Consider the following 21,235-nt stretch of genomic DNA (forward strand, 5'->3'; position numbering starts at 1 on the left):
TAATAAAAGCCTCCTGATATCAATGGTAGAAAGGATAAACGGCATAAGCGACATTTTATAAATTTTACAGGAGAGCCAAACAACAGTTTATCTGCTTTTTTTAAATTTTAAAGCTGTTTGAAATAATTTCATTGAAATTTCACCTAAGCAATTTGCTTAGAATATTATATTCTAAATAAGTTGGTAACATAATAATTAAGAATTGTTATTTTTTTTGCCTGTAATGTTAATTTAAATACTTTTTTGGTGCTTACGCCTAACATTTTTTAGTGTATGTCGCTTAAGGTTTTTGGTGCTTACTCCTTATTTTTGTTTTTAACCTAAATTTTGGTGGTTATAACCAGCATAATAATAATAATAATATTATTATAATTTAATTTTACTCTGTTTATTTAAAAATGAACAAAACGAAATTTATAGATATTACCAATCATTATAATAACCAATAATTAATTAAAACCGATAAAAAAATATATAAAAATAATATTAAGAACTATTATGAACAGCTGTGGGGATTACGCTCACAAATATTGTTTGTCGCTTAAGCCTGTTATTTAGTGGTTACTCTTTAATATGATAGATGGTGTGTACGCCTTTGCAACTATCGATTTTTTTATTATCAAATATTACTTCGTCAATAATCAACATATCATCGGGTGAGCACAATCGATGCAGAATTATGTCGTTTACGCCCTTTTTTCTTTTTACCGTTGATATATTGTTATTTTAGTATTTAAAAAATATTAAAAATACATAAGGATATTTTTTTTATAAGAATTTAAAGTTCAAATGTTGACAAAATTTAAAAAGGATTTTATAGTTAAACATTTATAAAATGTTCAACTTGTATAGCTAAGGATTGAAAAAGGTTATATATAAATTACTTCATTCACAATTATATCATCAAATATACTTAGTAATATCATAGGCTGACTGACAGTCTTCGCGCAGAATCGTTTTTCTTATTCAATGATATTATATCATTGAATTAAAATATATCACCATCTATTACAATGACCCACTTGTAACCTAATGTACAGCAGAGCGACACCCACTTGCCCAATTTTTTTTAAATTAACTTTGGGTAAGTGGAGAAATAAAGAGGGACATGATTAAAAAGTGAAACGAAAATTAGAAAATAATTCCCAGTTATCCAATAAGATAATAATTATTGGATTCATTGTCACCATGTATGTTTATATCAGTAGACTAACTATTTATTTATTTTATTTTATTTATTGGCTTAGCCCTTTGACAAAAGTAAACATATATGAAAAATCTCATAGTAATAACAAAGAAATAGTATTCATTTTACAAACATAATATAAATTACGTATAATATACTGTTAAGAACCTCTGATAATTACATTTTTTTTTTTTAATATAATGCTAATATCCCAATATGTATATGTATAAAAGAAAAATAATGATGACGTAGATTAACATATATATCAGATATCTAAGGTAAGTTGGGAAACATCAACATTGGGAAGTAATAAGTAATAACAGTCTTGTAATAGGTTCGTTAGCTAAATAATTAGAGGTACAAGGAACGGAGTATCGAAAAGTACGTTGAGGGACTTAGAAGTTAATTCAATTAAGAAGGAATGGTGAATAAATTTTACCAGATTTAAGTTCATTCGAGAGTCACCGTTTTGCACGTTTTTCAATGTTAAGTGTATAAGAAATATGGCTGTAGTCATGAGGTGGATGTTGAATATGAAGAATAAAACCAGCAAAGCTAAGGAATTTCCGTTGGACCATTTCAATTTGTCTAGAATGGCTAGAGTTAAGAGGTAACTATGTTTATATAGTTATATATATTTATATATACCATATATTTATACCTATGTTTCGTTATCGATATACCTGGAAGAGTTTACATGGTTCGTAATAGTATAAGCCCATGGAATTTCCATGTGATAAATTCGATTATTTATGTAAGTATATCAATAGAATGTGAACACAGACCGCCGAAACTGTCGATGGTCATGACGTCCTCCAGCAGCGTTTTATACTCATTGACCTGTTGTGGTAAGTTTTTGAACACTCCGTCGATTATCATGTACAGATAAAATAACGGCCATTCGTTCTCTATATTTTCGAAATCCTAAGACAGGTAATATCATATGACCGAATGCAAACACAATGTCATTGAATACATTACACATTCCTAAATCATTCACCTTAGTTTCCCCAACGTTGTAGAACTTTCTCTTTTTGTCCTCAATGGCGCATTTGTAACCATCCCTCTTAAATCGTTTGAACCCATAGCGACCTTTGAGCTTTTTCACGATGTTGGCCTTGGTATACGACACCAGCACGTCCTCGTGAGTGGCGAAGGCGGGGTAGGACACAGTCGTTATCAATGCCGAATCGACAGCCTAAAAAGAAAATAAGGTTATGTAGTTAAATGGTAATCATGGTAGAGATGGACTTGATATATGTATATTTCAACTAATATAATACATTTAATTGCTATTTCAGCAGACTCGAGAGCTCATAAATTTAATCATTGTGTTTTGATATTTGGACTAAAGTATTACTGAGCCATTCTTTTCAAATTTTAACTCCGTTTGAACCTAGCTTTGGATTTTAGCTTTATCACGACAGATCGGTTTATCTTGAAAACCAAAATTGTATCCAATATGGTTTATCTTGAAAACCAAAATTGTATCCAATATGCTTGGGGAAAAAATAGCTTATAAAAACTACACGAGAAATTACTACAAACTAGTTACTAGATCCTAATTTTGTAGTTTGTACTATAAATGTAAATTATGTGTCGGTTTAACTCATTTTAATATTTTATCATAACATAGTAAATTTGTTTTATTAAATTGTGATAATTTTGAATTATCCGTTACATAGGTATATTTTATGACACCATGGAGTTTAGACAGGATATATCATCTGATTTAATGTTAAGCCAGTTTTTGAATAATGTCATTAAAAAACTAAAAATTGATCTATGTATTTTTAGTTTTTTCTTTAAAATATTGGTTCAGGTACCTATATTAATTTTTATGCCTGAACAAAAAAAATGGTTTATTGGATATAAGTTATCATCACTTGTATATTAACACTGCTCATAAATTATTCAATGTCAGGATTAAGTTTAAAAAAAAAATATTATATAATTATCGATAAACAATGTTTAAACAATATTTCAATAAAACAATTAGCTAAAACAATATCAATAAAAACAATAGTATAAGACTTAATGCAGTAGAGCGGTGTACCCAATGTTGTCGCGTCACGTCTGTGCGTAGAATTAACTACGAACAATAATAATAATAATAAATGCACGGTATCGTGTGGCGGGAGCCACACAATATTACACAGATTGCGTATTGTCACAATTTGTCATTAACGATATTAATACAGTACGTTACGTCATAATATCGTAGCATAAATAATATCACATCACGTTGTTTAGAGGGTGCAAAAATAGCATATACTCACTTTTGAACTAGACTCTCGAGGTAATAAGGTTTCGAATATACTTCTGTTCCTGTTGTGTGCGTCGATATCTACGTATATTACAGACCAAGAGGCTCCTTTGTCACCGAATAGATTGCATCCGTTAATAGATTCCAATGCACTTTTTGCCATACCGATAGAACTAAACATTATAATGTACACTTTATTATAATGTAAAAAAACGAGTTTTATTTCGTTTATGGTTTTTGTAATTCTATTGTGGAGGGTGTTACTTGCAGAATTAGTAACTTCTGTGTTAAGATACAATTTATTTTTAAGTATTACGAGTAGGAGGAGTATTGGAGGAAAAACGACTAAGGAACTCAGGACAGTCAATATTTCCAGCAAAAAACTTAAAAGAAAAGTGTACATTGAATCCCAATCGACGTCGTTCTTGTGTTTCAAGGTTAAAAACTAAAAAGCGGGTAAGTGGATGTCACTCTGCTGTTGGTATAGGGTCTCCTAGACTTTGCAAATAATAACTTTCGAATATCAGAATTTGCTCTTACAAATACTTACTAATGCACAAATATGCAGGGGTGGAAAAAAAATTTCAAAGAGTTGAAGTGACCGTCTGGCAAACTTTTAGTGATAATCCGAAAGTTGTTGACTTGCAAATTCTGATTTTGTGCTTACAAATACTTACTAATGACTTACTAAAGGATGACCAAATATGAATTCGGTGGGATAATGTTGGGCGGCTAACTTTACGGACATCAAAAGTGGTCAAAATATTTTTTAAATTTTATCAAATATAGGAATTGATAAAATAAACATGATATAAATCTCAAGTGTCTACGGTTATTCGTTTTTGAACTACAACAAAATAAGAAAATCGCTACATGAGAAATCGAGTGAATATCCCATGTTGTAAAAAATTGAACTTCAAACGCTCATAAAAATATAATTTGACTTTATTATAGAAATTTATTTTTTGATAAAGGTAGATAACCTTATATGAAATGTTGTATTACATTTTAAAATCTTAGATTTGAAAAGAAAAAAATTATGAATTTCTAACTCAAAATAAATTGCACAATTTGTGATGTTCACGCCTTTTATCAAAATTTGAACTTTAAAAACTTTTAAAAAAAATTGTGACTGGATTTTTAATATTTTTTAAATGTCATTGTAACAATATATTAAGAGCCTTGTATTATATTTTCAAGCTTTTTTACCGGACAAAAAGGTGATGACTGATGACAGACACAACAAAAAAATAAAAAATAAAAAATAACAAAAGACACATTATTGTAAAATCAATACATTCATCGCTCCACTCAGAATCTAAGATTAAAAAATTTAAAAATTTAAAAAAACCACAAACCATAGAAATTATTCTGGTCATTTTATAGTCCGGAATTTGGGTTCAGTCGTTATTTTACCGGAATTTTATAGGCGTCCATGTCTAACTGTCAAAATAAATTATCGATTTAAATTTCATCGTTGACTTCAATATTTACTCATAAATAAGGGATGCCCCACCACACGTTGCATGTACCTAATTACAGTACTACATACATATAGATAGTAGATGATATGGGTATAGCTGATAAATGGGATTATTGTTCAAGATTCGCGGACGAATTAATATTAAAAAAGAACGCGAAAACTATGCGATCGAGTGGCAAGTAGTCATTGGAAAAAATAAGTAGGTAGTCAGTGGAGAAAAAAGCTTCGACAACCGTACCTACAACGGTCCTCAATAATTATTTATGGGCGCCTGAAGTAAGAATTTATTTTAAGTTCAAAATTCATAAAAAATGTTCTACTTATGTAATACAAGTTCCTCGTAAGTTTTCCTACCCTTATTAAAAAAAAAGTAAGCGTAAAGTCAAAAAAATTTTACCAAGTGTTTAATCCAATATTAAATCCTATATAGTATATAGATACGCTATATAAGTTTATCTTGGTTAGAGTGTATCTCAGATTTAGTGTACCTACCGCATTTCAAGGAAAAACCAGCATCAGTGTACCTAGCTTTGTTTTTAATTCAACCTAGATGGGCAAACGCAAGTCACTGATTCGATTTAGGCATTTAGCACTTGCTATATATTTTTTAAAGTGGTTTAGCTACCGTCAAACGGGCCAACTTGGGACAAAACTATTATCATTACTTTTTAACTCCATGACGACATTTTATCAATTAACTAATGTGATACAAATATTGTGTTGTTATCTTTATGTGTCACGGCATCAAATTTCAAATGTAAGTATTAATTTATATTAATTAATTTTATGTTTAATATTGATCGTTTTGTTAACATCCGAAAACACACAAATACTCATTGAATGAGATGTTTTATATAAAAATTGTAGTAAAAAATATATTTGGATGAGTGTAAAATGTAGTAGTCTATATTATATAATAGTTTATTTCAGTAAATTACGTTTCGGCATGTGCACGTGAACGGTAAATAATTTATGCTCATATTATGTATGTAGTTTTAGTCCATCCTACCGATCGACCTAATAATGCTATAATGCTTTTGAAAACTGACTTGAATTCGGTATCGTGCATTAGGTACTCGAGAGATCGGCTCTCATTTTAAGATTTCTGATTTGAATTCTGAATAATCAACGTTTGAAAATACCTATATTTTAAAATATTCAAACCAAATTTATAGAACTTTTAAAAAGTATTATCGCGTTACTAGGTCGATCAGTATTATACTGATTATATCATTATGAACATAAGATTGGTATGTTTTAGCTAAAATAATTAATAGCCAACCAATATCCTTAATAATTTACTGTCATTATTTATAAATTTATTGTGTTTTATCTTTTCGAAAAAATGACCCCCTTAATTTTAGTTCTGGATCACCGCCTGATTACGTGCGTTGTACGTACAATGTTTAAATCAATTTGAATTTATAATTTTATAAGTATCATCTTCCAAAAGTCAAGATCTTAGTTCCTACCTATATTTTTTATATTTACGATCGATTTTTGTAAATTCAATAAAAGTACCTACGAGTCATAATGACTTTAACTAGGCGTTAATACGGAATACTAACCTTGCATGAATTTCAGGTGTGTTGTCATTGTACGAACTACCACGTTCCCACATAGCGTAATCTGGCGTTCTGTACGCACGTTCTATATAGTATACTAAATTTTGCACAAACGCAACTTCGTCCTTCGTATAAATTATTTGCAACCCTGATGTAGTCATTTGGACCAAATATATTAGATACAATGATACGGCATCAATCTGTGTAAAAATAAACAATTTAAATTAATTACATAAATTATACAATATAGGTATAGGTAGTTAGGTACATTTCAAATCTCCAATACCTGTTATAGATAATAAAATACATATATGTACATACATTGTACAATGTACAAAGTATCTACTATAAACGGTTTATGTAATGTTTTAGAATTTAGAATTATTCGCGTTTCTATACAAATGCAAATAAAATATATTTCATTAAAAATTCGTTCGACAACCTTTATTATTTCAGAAAGTTAAAATATTATGATAAATAAAATGATAACATCAAACACATTATTTTTTTAGCGATTGATATATTTTGTGTAACATAATTTATTCGTGTGTTACAGCTTCGGTTAGCATCAAATCATGAACACTGTGACAACATGAGAATGCGTTTCACAACAAATGGCCCTCGATACTAACGCACCAGGTGGCGACTTTTCACTATGGTTTCCAAAATTTGCATCTAATTACGGCGGGAAATTTCAAATTGAATACCAGCCAAAATTGTGAACCACTGGTCTGAGTAAAAACCGCTGGGCGGCGCGTTAGAATTGAGGGACATTTGTTGTGAAACGCAAGGTCCGTTTCCCCAATTAATTATTAATTTCTTAGGTATTTTTTAATTATTCGATAATAGGTAATATGTTTTCAATAGAAATTATACAATAAATACAATCAATTTAACTAATACTTTTCCATTTTGGTATTATTATTATGGTAGAAAGGTTACGATAAGTTCTAGATTAAAACGTTTTGAAATGTATGTACAATTTATTTATGAAGAATTGAGATAACACATTTGAAATACCTAGTTCAGGCGTTTAGTGCGTTTCAAGGTCCATTTCCCCAGCACCACTCTAATAGAATTTCAAAAAAAAAATTTTTTCATTCGATTCTGCTCCGTTAGTGTTGTTTGTTCTACTTGGTCCCGCGTTTGTGCTAAGCGCCTAATTCTACTAAATCAAATTTCAAGTAAGGTGGGGCTGAAGAAATGCTTTATCCTATTAAGATATTTTTTTAATTTAACTAATCTTAATTACATTTTATTTAATATCAATTTTTATTTAGCTGATTTTTTATTCTATTACATTTTTTTATCCTATTAAGATATTTTTTTAATTTAACTAGGCTTTTTTTATTCATTTTCGACCAACTTCTTTTTGGGAATAAATTAGGGAGGAATGACTTACAAATTTTAAATTCATGCTTACAAATACTTACAAATTGCGCAAGACGATTTGGAACAGTCAAAGTTCAAAAAGCTCGACAAAGCTCGGCCACCTTCTTTTTGGGATAATTAAGGAAGGGATGACTTACAAATTCTAAATTCATGCTTACAAATACTTACAAATTGCGCATGACGATTTGGAGTAGTCAAAAACTTTGAAATGCCAAAACGGCCAAGTTTCACGGAAGTTGGCCGTAATTTAAACTTTTGAAGATAATTGAAAACGGCTGTACTTACAAATTACCAAATTGTGCTTACAAATACTTACAAATTACTTACAAATTATTGACAAAATTTGGAGTCAAAATGTTGACATTGTGCGGCCAACTTCACGGACCTAAGAAAAAACTAATTTTTTTTTTTAATTTTGGAAATACTATTTACAAAATTGATTTAGCAGAGTTAAGGGCTTAGCACAAACACGGGACCAAGTAGAAAAACAGCAATAACGGTGCACAATCGAATGAAAAAAAAATTCCAAATTCCAAAATGGCAGGGCTAGCATTTCTTCAGCCCCCCCCCCCTTAATTAAAATTTGATTTAGTAGAGTTAGGGGCTTAGCACAAACGCGGGACCAAGTAAAACAAACGGCACTAACTGAGCAGAATCGAATGAAAAAAAAAATGTTTGCAATTCTATTAGAGCGGGGCTGGGGAAATGGACTTGTTACGCACTAAACGCCTGAACTAGGTATTTAAAATGTGTTATCTCAATTCTCCATAAATAAACTGTACCTAAATTTCAAAACGTTTTAATCTAGAACTTATCGTAACCTTTCTGCCATAATTATAATACCAAAATAGAAAATGTAAAGTATTAATTAAATTGTTTGTATTTATTGTATAATTTTTATTGAAAACATATTATTACCCATTATCAAATAATTAAAACATACCTAAGAAATTAATAATTACTACTCACGCACTATCTAATATAATGAAATAATAAACGTTAAAAATAAGTTTAAAATTAAGTTGGATCTATATTCTGTATGTATAAGTGTATAACTACCCATAATAATATTATGTATCAATAATATATTATTTATCTTATAAAATGCATTTCTTAACTTTATTTTGCTTTATTTATAGCTGTAATTTATACTTTTATCGAATACCTATTGTTGTATTTTTAATCAACTTTAAATGAAAATTTCATAACAAAAAAGAAAGTTTAAATCAAAATTCAATAATTCTTATTACCTTATATACTGTATTGAAACAACAAGTGGGTGGATGAATTAAAAATATCAAACAAATAATCGTATACACATTTACATACATTATTTTGAGCCACTAAACTATTAAAGAGTAACTTGTTCTCTACAAACTACAATATGAATTTAAATTAACAAGGTGCAATATTCATTACCTGTAAATGAGGATATCCGTCACCAGAGTGAACAACATCACCATTTTTTAAATTAAACTTTGAGTGTAATGCAAATTTATTGCATTGATGTTTTTTGAAGCATTCTATGAGATCCGCCTGTCTTATCCAGCATGCCAATATACCTCTCATGCATTTCACCGCAGACTGACCCAACTCATAAGATTTACCTCTGTCGTCATCTATTCGTCTGTATATATGTACAATTAAAAAAAATTTATCAATTTGACAATATATTAGCCTCATTTATTTTTACGAAAAACTTAAATCTTTTAAATATTTGACTTGATTTGATTTGTATACGTTTAATACAGCCATAAAATATAGGAGACAATATTTTACAGTATGCACTATGCTGTATGAAATATGGCCTACAGCGGTCATTAAAGATAACTAAATAACCATACATAATTAGTAGTTATTAATAAACAAAAATATTTTGCTTCATTATACGTCTTAAATAAAATATTGGATGAATATATTACCTATACGCTTGAAATAAACTCCAAATTGCAGCAGCACAATACACGCTATCTCTAACGCTGGCCACTTTTTCGTCATCCGACAACACTGGAAATAGACCAGTTATTGCACTTTGATATCTCAACAATTGCCTTTTCACTGAAAATTAAATTATTTTCTTTTATTATTATTTTTTGTATTTTTAACGCCACTGTGAACAGGTCTTAAGAGGACGCTGCACGGACAATTTCTTCTCCGTCTTATAACTGCGTAACATAGCAAATTGGATGCTCAGTAGATCACATTTAGCTCCGTTAGTTTAAAAATTAGAGTAAATTGAACTCTTATACCATTTTAAGGTGAGATTATTAATTAAGGCATTTGATAGACTTTTTTTTATATTTTAATTTTAAAGCAAGTTATGAGTATTTTAAGATGTAGAAACAAATTACAATTTTAAAACTGTATCTATAATCTTACATTTAAAGCTTTAAATTGTATAAGAGGTCAATTCACTCTAATTTTTAAACTAGCGGAGTGAAACGTGATCTGCTTGGGCATGGACCAATTGCGCCTAAAACAAAATTTGTATTTTAGGGTCAGTCTACCAATTGCGCCTCTTATATTTTAAGAGGCGTAAAATTTGCCATGTTATGCACATGTAAGACGGAGACAACAAATGTCTGTGTACCGTCCTCTTAATAAACTGAATAGTGGGTCTGAATGAATAGATACTAGGTACTTATGATAAGAAACTGAATATTTCATAAACTGTAATACACAAATATACAATTGACATAGAATAGTATACCAAACTTTTAAGTTATAGCTTTAAAAAGGCGGTGAAGTTTTTTTCAATCTATGTTGTAACAATTTATGTTTCTTTATCAAAAATATATTTATTTCAAAAATACATAAATATAACTTTTTTATTATCTTTATGTTATATATTTTTGTATTTATAATTTTGATAACGACTTATTTTATTTTGTTGTGTTTCAAAAATATCAAAATGGATACTTAAAATATTTCGATGTACCTACCTACGTGTATTATTTTTTAGTACAGAAAATTAAATTTTAAAATATTTAGACTGATTTTAAGTTATTTATACCTACTACAAACCTAATCAAACCATTCTACGTGGCACGTATTAATTTAGATTCTCAGCTGAGCGATCAAGGTATTGATTTTACAATTATTAATTATGTGTTTTTATTTTATTTTGTGAATTTATACACGATAAATTATCGAAAATTAGAAATAATGCTTTGATTTTCAACTTTATATCTTTTCTGGAGGGAACTGATGATCTAGTTAGAACTTTTAAAATGTCAAAATAGAAAATTCTGCTGAAAAAAATATACATACTAAAAATAATAAAATAAATATTATTACCTATATATCATATACATTTTGTTAAATACCTACCTATTCAGTTAGCGTGCGCCGTTAAAAGGGATTTTAATTTTTAACAATAACATTTTTTTACTGTACAATTATATATATATATATTATGCTCCCTTTGTGGTAACTACCTAAAATGATTTTATATGATTGAATTCAAATTTAACATATCTATTATAATGACTCTCTAGACATCTAATATACAGCAGAACGTTCCCCGCTTACCCACTGTTTTCAATGTTTAAGATCTGATAACCATAAATTATAATATTTTTAATAATTAAATATTGGTTAAAAGACCAGCCATATCCCACCTCTGACAGAATCATTTTAGCGCCACTGGGCACTAACCCGTAGGTACCTATAGTAAATCAAAATATGAAAAAACTATTCAATCAATTATAAATATTTTCTATTTTCATGTGCAAAAAAACGTTAAACAATATAAAACTGAATTTATAAAGGAAACAACTATTTTTTTAAAAAAAATAATCCAAATGTAGGTACCAAATTAATAATTATTAGGTATATTATTAGAAGCTTCCCAATTTTTTTTTCTCGGCATTAATAAATACGCATTATGATGTGTGTCCAAGGTATCAATTTCGCAAAAATGTATTACATTTTCAAAACGAATGACTGAATGAGTGTATTTCTTGAAAACAAGTTGTTACCAGAATAAATAAAATTATAAAATTCATGATCGCAGAAACACTTTAGAAGAGAGAGAGTGCATATTATTATTATTATTATTATTATTATAATTATTAGAGAGTATGGATTTTTAAATAATAAAAAACTAAAGAGAAGTACTAAAATAAAGCAATTAAGCTCTACAAATCCCCCCAAAAAAAATCCACGCAAGGAAAGGTTGTCACTTGTCAAGAAACGACTGAACAGGTATACTCAATTTTATCGATAAATTAAATCAAACATAACAAGACTAAATATTTTAAAGATTAGGTATACACTAATATGAGTATATGACCATCTAAGAGGGCATATTACGTCATTTAAAATTACGTGTGCATGTTAGGTATAATAGTATTGAGTTTATAACAACTATAATCTCGACTATAATATATAATATCTGTAAGTATTTTGACAAATTTTATTTCAACCTATCGTATACCTACTAAACAAAAATAAATTACTTGTATTAAATACATGGATAGATTATAAAATATCCTTAGAAATAAAAGCTGACAGTGTTTTTCCGCTCAGAATCGTTTTTTGTTCACAATGGTTTAACCTCGGGTTTAACATTAGATTTAAATTGAATTTGCTAAATTTCATGATTTTAACGAGTCGAGAGGCTTTTTAAAAAAAAATTGTGTCCGTGTAACGTTAATATTTTTTTGATTTCTATAATAACAACTTATGAAGAACCTTGAATTAAATTTTCAAGCTTTTTGACCACATGGCTAATTTTTTATTAATATATTTATCAATAATTTTAAATTTTAAATGTCTATAAATAGGTAGCTCAAAAGAGACAAAACATTTTGAATATTTTGTCATGCATATAAGATAGTAAAATATAGGTAAACATTTGGTCATAATTCCAAATAAAAATAATTTAAATACATTTTTGTAATTTTGAATACTTATATTAAACAGTAACAAGTAACAACTAAAGAATTACCTCTGTAATATTATTTATTATGAAACAGTCACAATATTTTTTTTCGAGCAAAGTAACAACATATTTTTTTCATCGTTGGTGTAAATGTTACGTTTCGGCGTAATGACGAATTGACGACGGACAAATATTATTTTGCAGCGGTTATTTTGAATATCATCATGTATTAGTATTATTTATTATAAATACTAGTACTTATAATCAATGTTATCAATTCATTGTTTTAATACGTATGTTTATGTCATGAATTTTTTTTTATAATTACCTACATAATTTTACAATAAAAATAAACTAAAATTACTAAACAAAAAATATTTTTGGCGATAGGTATAACAATATTATTTAAAATCTAAATTTATCATAAGTACCAGCTAGAGATCTAATAAAGCTAAATCGTACCAAAACTCGGAGATTATCAAACAGTTCGTCACCGACGATTTAGTTGTTCTCATCTGCGTCGTGAGTGTTTCTGATGTCCGTTACCCCAGTACTACCAAAGTATAGGTATAAATAGGTATACAAATATCTTATCGATTGTTATTCTATTTGTGCACATTTGTAACACTAATAATAAAATGTGTACACCTCCCCAAACTCAGGAAAATCAATTTTCCCGCGGCGGTACTGGTGTAACCGTTATCCCAGTACCGCAATCGCGATCGGTTTGTATTGGTCCTACCGACTCTAGACCGGTACCTACCAACGAACCGGACAACGAACGATTATTATTTCATTAGTACACTTTATAATCCTAGTATATACATTTGTACACCTCCCCATTGCTCCTAAATTAATTTTAAAAATATAAAGTTTGTACATGATGAGATAAAATAATTTCATAATATTAAACAAACAGAAGGTTAAATAATTTTAGATTCTGAGCGGAGCGATGAATGTATTGGTTTGGTATTGGTTTTACAATGTGTTTTTTTTTTTAAATATTTGTGTCTTTACACGATAAGTAGTCAAAATAATGCTTCGATTTTCAATTTCAGTATCTTCTTCGATTGGAAAGTGAATATTGTTGTTGCATTATGGAAGTCAAAATTTAAAATTCCTAGTAATTTTCAAAAGCGCCGTGAAAAACAAAATAAAATTTAAGGAAAAACAGTCATTTTTACGTTTTTAATGTAACTTTAAAACAAATGACCGTAGATACATGAAATTTTGACTGAATGTTTATATTAGCATTTTCTATACACCATAACATTTTCAAAATATTTTGACTTATTTTGAAGTGTTTAGGAACATTTTTAGTTTCCAATTATTTTAGTATTTTAGTTTCTGAGTGGATAAGTACTGAGTAAACGATAAGTAGTCGAAATAATGCTTCAATTTTCAACTTCAGTATCTTTTTCGAAGGGGGAAGTGAATATAGTTGGTGCATTGGGGAAGTCAAAATTTAAAATTCCTTATAGTTTTCAAAAGCGACGGGAAAAACCACTTAAGTATTTTATATAAAATTATGGAAAAACGGGAATTTTTACGCAAAATCGATTTTGATTTTTGGTGTAACTCTAAAACAAATGAACGTATATACATGAAATTTTCACTGGTGACCCGTTTGTTACCTACTGTACAGCAGAGCGACACCCAATTGCCCATAATTTTTTTATAGCTAACAATTGAAAATTTAAAACAAAGATTCTCTAAAAATTTCATACTTTAACCAAAAAATATAAAACACAGTTATTTTTTAAAGACATTTTAAATTCAAATTAGGACGGAATTACGGAATAAAAACCAACAATAATGAGTTTAGATAATATTTTGTTGGAATTTAAAAATTGTAAGATACATAAAAGTCTGAAATTACGTTTTGGCGATTTAAATTAGGTAGGTATTATAAAATAGTACGCAACGCAGTCTTCTGAACTTTATTCCCATTATCATTTGTATTGAGTATAAATTAATGATCCGTTAGCTGCCACTATCATTTTGTCTTCATACACTATAATCTGTATTACAAATTACAATAAATAATATAATATGACTACCGCAACCATATAAAAACCGTAACAATAAGATAAATCGAGTATAATGTTAGTAATATGTACCTACATCTTACAATATTATTTTATGCGATGAAACGTAATTATTATATTATAATGGTAAATCATAAATTATTATTTGTTATAGTTTTTAATTATGGGTATGTAAGTAACCTATATCGACTATATCCCACTATAATAATTATTATAGCATATATTATAGTATATAGGTAGTATTAATACGAGTTAATACATATTAATATTATATTGTCGGTTTAATATTTCAAATGTTTTGAATTGTAACAGCACGACGGAATATTGTTTGGACAAGATGACCTATCATAAAAATAACAAAGGTCGGCGTTTTCTTGGATTTAATATTCTTGATAAATTAAATTCGTATCATCATTGTCGGGCACCTTATAAACTATAATTATATAATATATTAATATCTAATAACGTGCGGCGAATACAATGGCCCCCTAATCAATAATCGATATATTATATAATTTAGTACAATATTACACTATTATTAAACCGTTCAACAAGCTATTCGGCCTGCGGACCTCTTTAATGCGACGTCAAAACTAAAACTTGCAACAAATTCACTTTATCAGGTATACCCTTTTTTTGAACCCTAGACAAATAACAATGGTTTTTAATGTGCAGAATACATAACAATACACATTAAAAATACAAATAAAATAATTTCTAATTGGAAAAAATGAAATCTTGTGATTAACACTTGTCGTTTTGCTCCTAAGCACCGCCTCACCACCACACAAATCAAAAACAAACATCGAATTGCAATGCAAAAATCACTCCAAGTAGGTAACAAAGTAAAAAATATTTTTAAATTTGTCGAAATTTGAACTTTAAATGCTTATAAAAAAAAATTGTGACTATGGATTTTTAATATTTTTCAAATATCATTGTAACAAAATAGTAGGAGCCTTGTATTAAATTTTCAAGATTTTTTACCCAACAAATAAAATTTTATTGACATTCATAGAAATTAAAAAATAAAATCTGAAAATGTCCGTAAACAGCTTAAAATAAGTCAAAATATTGTGAAAATGTTATCGAGTATAGAAAATGCTAATATAAACATTCGCCATTCGGTCAAAATTTCATGTACCTACGGTCATTTGTTTTAGAGTTGCACCAAAAACCAAAATCGTTTTTTTCGAAAACAGATTTTGCGTAAAAATTCCCGGTTTTCCTTAATTTGTCTTTTGTTTTTCACGGCGCTTTAGAAAACTACTGAGAAATTTTTACCCACTAAAGTACCAACTAGAATCACTTTCCTATCAGAAAATATATTGTTGAACACTAGCGGCGCCAGATATTTTTTATTGAGGGGTGATACAGGGGCAAATTTTTTTCTGGTGGGGCATTCATGTAACGCTACTCGATCACCCACTAATTCACTTATATCATATATTCAGAAATTATTGCTAAAAATGTTTTGAGTATAATATGCTATATTTCCAAATAATAAAAAAAAATAATTAAATAATTAATTAATAAAATGTCTTTATTTACTTACATATTTTTAACATAATAATGGAATCCAAAGTAAGTATAAGGTATAACCTTAAGTACTTATAATATGTTTTATATAAACTTGTAATACGGTTATATGACTTATGACATACGAATGTGTTATATGTGCATTTATATTTTATGTTCATTGCCATAGACTCAAATTGACTAAATTTTTTGGGGGGACTCAAGCCCCCTTCCCCATAGGCCATATTGCTTAGTACCACAGAATGTAAAAATTAGTACTAATTACTAGATTTTAAGCTGGGGGGTACTTGACCGAAATTTGGGTGGACTAAGTCCCCCCAAAGCCCTCCCCTATTTGCGCCAATGTTCATTGCAATTAAAAAAATAAAGAGAGGGCTTTTTATCTAAATAGCAACATATTGGTATTACCTATTAAAATAAAAACCAATAAATGTAATTTATTATACTAGCGTTATTTATTTTATTTTATTATTATGATTAAATATCAACACATTAGTTATTACTTATTACTTATTAGTGAAATAATATGATTATTATGACACACGTCAGGCGACAGGCGTCGCCGTCGTAGGCGAAACAGGAATCATTTTCAAAATTTTATCATGTATTTCAAATGTCATTGTAACAATATAGTAGGAGCCTTGTATTAAATTTTCAAGCTTTTTTACCCAACAAATAAAATTTTATTGATATTTGTAGAAAAAAAAAACTAAAAAAAATGGACACTGATAATGTTCGTAAACAGCTAAAAATATTTGGAAAATTGTATAGAAAATGCTAATATAAAAATTCAGTCAAAATGTCATGTACCTACGGTCATTTGTTTTAGAGTTACACCAAAAACCAAAATCGATTTTCTCAAAAACAGATTTTGCGTAAAAATTCCCGTTTTCCCTTAATTTTTCTTTTGTTTTTCATATCGCTTTTAAACTACTTGTGAAATTTTTACTTTTGACTCCCCCCCCCCCCCCCCCCCCAAAGTACCAACTAGATTCACTTTCCTATCAGAAAGTTACTGTTGAAGAAAATCCAAGCACTTTTACTGTCCTAAAGGTGATGACAGACACAAAAAAAAATTAAAAAAAATACACACATCATTGTAAAATCAATACATTCATCGCTTCGCTCAAAACCTAAAATATGTATCATAAATTGTTTAAAGTTAAAAATTTATATCATTCGAATCTAACTTATATGGACATACTGTATGAAGTATTAACACTATATCCTATAATTTAGTTTTGGATTGGAAAAAAATTAAGTACGCTAGCGTTGTATAAACAAATCAACCTTTTTTAACTTAATTAAAAGTTAACAAAAAGTGTGTATTTAACTTTTAACCCCGCTTTTAACTTAACTGAATTAACCTGGAGTTAAATTAACTTTAAACTTTTAACTTTTTGTTATTGGTGCATATTAACTTAACTGAACTGAGTTAAAAAAAATCATTAACTTGCCAAGCCTTGGATAATAGTGCCTAAATCCATTTGAATTTTTAGACTGTATATTTCTCGTTTTTGTTCTTACCTACTTATTTAGCCTACTTTGAAAAATGTCAATAGATGTCCACCACCATTAAGTAAAACATACAATTACCAACATTGTTTATAATATATACTTTATTTTTATTATAATAGGCAGGCTATAAACATAGAAAAGTCAAAACTGATGTTATACCTAATAAATATTTTTTTTATAACAATTCAACCTAGGTAACTATTTTAATTTTAGAAGTTGACGTCTGGCTTTTAAATAGGTAAAATAAATATTTTCTTAGTACTTAGTACTTACTTAGGGCACCTAAACCAACTTTCATGTTGATTACTAAAACACCACACACGCCAGGGCCTCTCTAACACAGACCGCACAAATGAAAAATAATATAATATTTATTACTCAACTGAAGTGTTTGATTATTGTTATCGTTACCCTTCGAACAAGACTGTTCATAATAACAGCTATTCACATAGGCGCAAATAGAGGAGGCTTTAAGGGCTAACCCCCCCCCCCCCAAATCCCAAACGCTATTTGCGCCTATGGCAATACCCGAGGCAATACCACTATAGGGCATAGGATTGTCGAATTAGTAATAATATAGTATGGCCGTGTAGGTATTTATTAATTTTTCCCCGAAATTACGTCGATCGCCAATAATAATAATATACCATTGTGGCATTGTTACTTTATATATTATGCAAAGTCGACCGTACCTACGTATTTTTAACGTGGTGACGCCGACGCGGGCTCTGCGCTACATGACATATAAACGCCAAAAGTACAAAAATGACAAATCTTTTGCGCCAAAATGTGTAGGACATAAGCGCCAATATAATATTATAATACCTGTTGTACCCAATGACATTAATATTGTATATAAGACATAGGATGTTATAACTTATAAATGTCGATCTTATTAAAAATTGTCAATAAATATAATGGAAATTAATAAATTATAATTTATTATAAAATTATTATTTTAATAAATCGGTTGATTTTTTCAATCTTATAAAAAATTGTCAATACTAAATTATTAAAATATAAAATATAGTTATAAATGTAATATCTAATAACCGTGGCACACAGGTATCTAGGATTTTGGCGCTTTCGTACGATATGATGTTGCCATTTTGGCGCATTCGTCCGATACAACTTTTTTATTCTTATTTCATTTTGACGCTTATGTCTCCACCGTCTGCGCCCACTATACCAGTTGCGGAGCAAAACGTGTTAAATTATTAGTATTATCAAAAACTGGAAATACTATGCAAATAGGTACTAGGACTCAGGGGTCACCAATTAATACTTTCCACCGGCCACATTAAGAATTAGGGAAATTCTCACGGGCCATACAAATTCAAAGTACATAATATTAATTATTATCATATGCCAAAACTATTTTATTTCTTAATAAAAAAATATATACACGTATTATATAACTATAACTATGAAAATAGAATTACATTTAATAAATAAGTGAAACAATTATGAATTAATATTTTTAATGTGAAAAATGGCAGATCTTGCTCTCAACTATAGCTACTTTCCTTATCTGCGGGCCGTTAAAAACTCATTCGCGGGCCGCTATTTGGTGACCCCTGTACTAGGTACTTGTAGATTATTCTTACGAAGTTATTATGACTATAAATTATATTGAATCAAAATAGCTGATAATATGCCAAATAGGTACAATAAAATAATATGTATACAAAAAATGTATTATCAATTTTATTTGAATAATAAATGAATTGTTTCGTTCACAATAATCGTTTATTTAAACGTTAATATTATAATATATTATTGTTATATCAAATATCAAGTACTGAATTGGCACCGTATTTTCTTACAGAATTGTAAATACTATCAAAAGAAAAAGGACACGTGCTTACACTGTTTATGAACGAGGGGGTTATAGTAGATAATAGGTGTTGTAGTTCTAGCATAACAAAAACTGGAGGAAAAACTTACGTACCTTTCCAAAACAAAAACGTTCTGGATACAGCATTGATATAGGTACATATTATAATATGATATATCGATATTATACATATAATAACATATAGGCTTATTATTAATCATTATAATATGATTCAATATTAATAAATTTAAAATAATAACTTAAATGAGCGGTCAGTGGCCAATGGTGGGGGGGGGGGGGTTATTGACTAACCTATGCCGTAGTAGATGTCCAAGTGTTTGACCGTCTCCTCGTAATTGGATATCTTCAGGTGCAAGTCGGCGTCGGTGTCGACGAAACTCGTATTTTTAGCACACATCGCGACCGTTATCTACGGTAATTGACGCACCGCACACGACTCCGCGACTTACTGATGATCCTTTGTCAAACACTACGAGATATTATGACAAGTAATTTACCACAGTAATGACTGACCACAGCACAATGTTATTACTATCACGGTATGATAATAATATTGTATTATCGCTACAAAGATTAAAATAATATTATTATAATTCGTCGTCCACTAGCTCGGAACCGAAACGAGACGGACACAAACACCGACGTCGGCGGGTCGGTTGTTACTGAACGTACGGCAGTACGGCACGTAGGCACTCGGCACAACGACGGCGGTGCGTCGTACTGCGTCGGTTTTACGCACAAACGTACATTATTATTATTATTGTTATTACTATTTTCGCGCAACGTTGCGCGTGTGCTTGCGAGCGCGCATGATGCATAGGTATAATACGGCACGCTCCAAAAATACACGCGGAATCGGCGGACGACTACAACTACTGACGGCCAGCGTGAAATGACATTCGATGATGTACAATAATTTGTATTATATTATAATAATAGTTCCCCTGTATCATACAGGTTTCCGGAAAAAAACCACAAATTTATTATGCAATTATAGTAATATACTCATCTTATTTATTCATGAAAAACACTAAAACTTAACCAAACGTATTCTTGTTGATCAGTTCCCCAACTAGGTACGATTAAAATTAATTAGACATTAAAATATTCTTTCAAATTTATTACATAGATACCTATTTACATAAAACGTAGTATAGTAACACAAATTCTCTGTAAAAATACTTTTACTCTCAATAATTAAAAATAACTCAACAATATAATTAGACGAGGTGGGTTTATACGTTCAGTTGAACTGCCCAATCAAATTTGAGGTATTTTTGAGCATTCAGTTTGTGCAAATGAACTGAGTAAATTATTTAGGTTTAGCCGTTCAGTTATTGACACAAATTTTTGTTCAGTTCTAATTTGACACTGCAGCAAAAATTTCGTCCATAACCGAAAAAGAGCTATCTGTGTGTATGAGATTAAAAAAAAAAGTCAATACTTCAAAATATAAATTTAAATAAAATAAATAAAAAGAAGTGGTTGAACCAGA

The 21,235-nt window shown here is 29.2% G+C and overlaps 1 protein-coding gene across 2 annotated transcripts in view; it reads right to left on the reverse strand.

Annotated features, from left to right (window-relative positions):
- LOC132934302 (probable phosphorylase b kinase regulatory subunit beta) overlaps nucleotides 1–20,430 on the reverse strand; it is a 70,474-nt gene extending 50,044 nt beyond the window's left edge. Inside the window, exons 1-7 of one of the 2 annotated variants that reach the window (XM_061000587.1) lie at nucleotides 20,032–20,430; nucleotides 9,815–9,950; nucleotides 9,312–9,519; nucleotides 6,504–6,700; nucleotides 3,466–3,625; nucleotides 2,187–2,384; nucleotides 1,972–2,110 (exon numbers count right to left, since the gene is read on the reverse strand). In XM_061000587.1, the coding sequence (XP_060856570.1) occupies nucleotides 1,972–2,110; nucleotides 2,187–2,384; nucleotides 3,466–3,625; nucleotides 6,504–6,700; nucleotides 9,312–9,519; nucleotides 9,815–9,950; nucleotides 20,032–20,137 (1,144 nt within the window). In that variant the 5' untranslated portion in view covers nucleotides 20,138–20,430. The remainder of the gene's footprint in view (nucleotides 1–1,971; nucleotides 2,111–2,186; nucleotides 2,385–3,465; nucleotides 3,626–6,503; nucleotides 6,701–9,311; nucleotides 9,520–9,814; nucleotides 9,951–20,031) is intronic. The other variant, XM_061000588.1, reaches the window with a different exon arrangement.
- Between the last annotated feature and the right edge of the window lie 805 nt (nucleotides 20,431–21,235).

This window comes from Metopolophium dirhodum, chromosome 1 (assembly GCF_019925205.1).
Source record: "Metopolophium dirhodum isolate CAU chromosome 1, ASM1992520v1, whole genome shotgun sequence".
NCBI lineage: Eukaryota > Metazoa > Arthropoda > Insecta > Hemiptera > Aphididae > Metopolophium > Metopolophium dirhodum.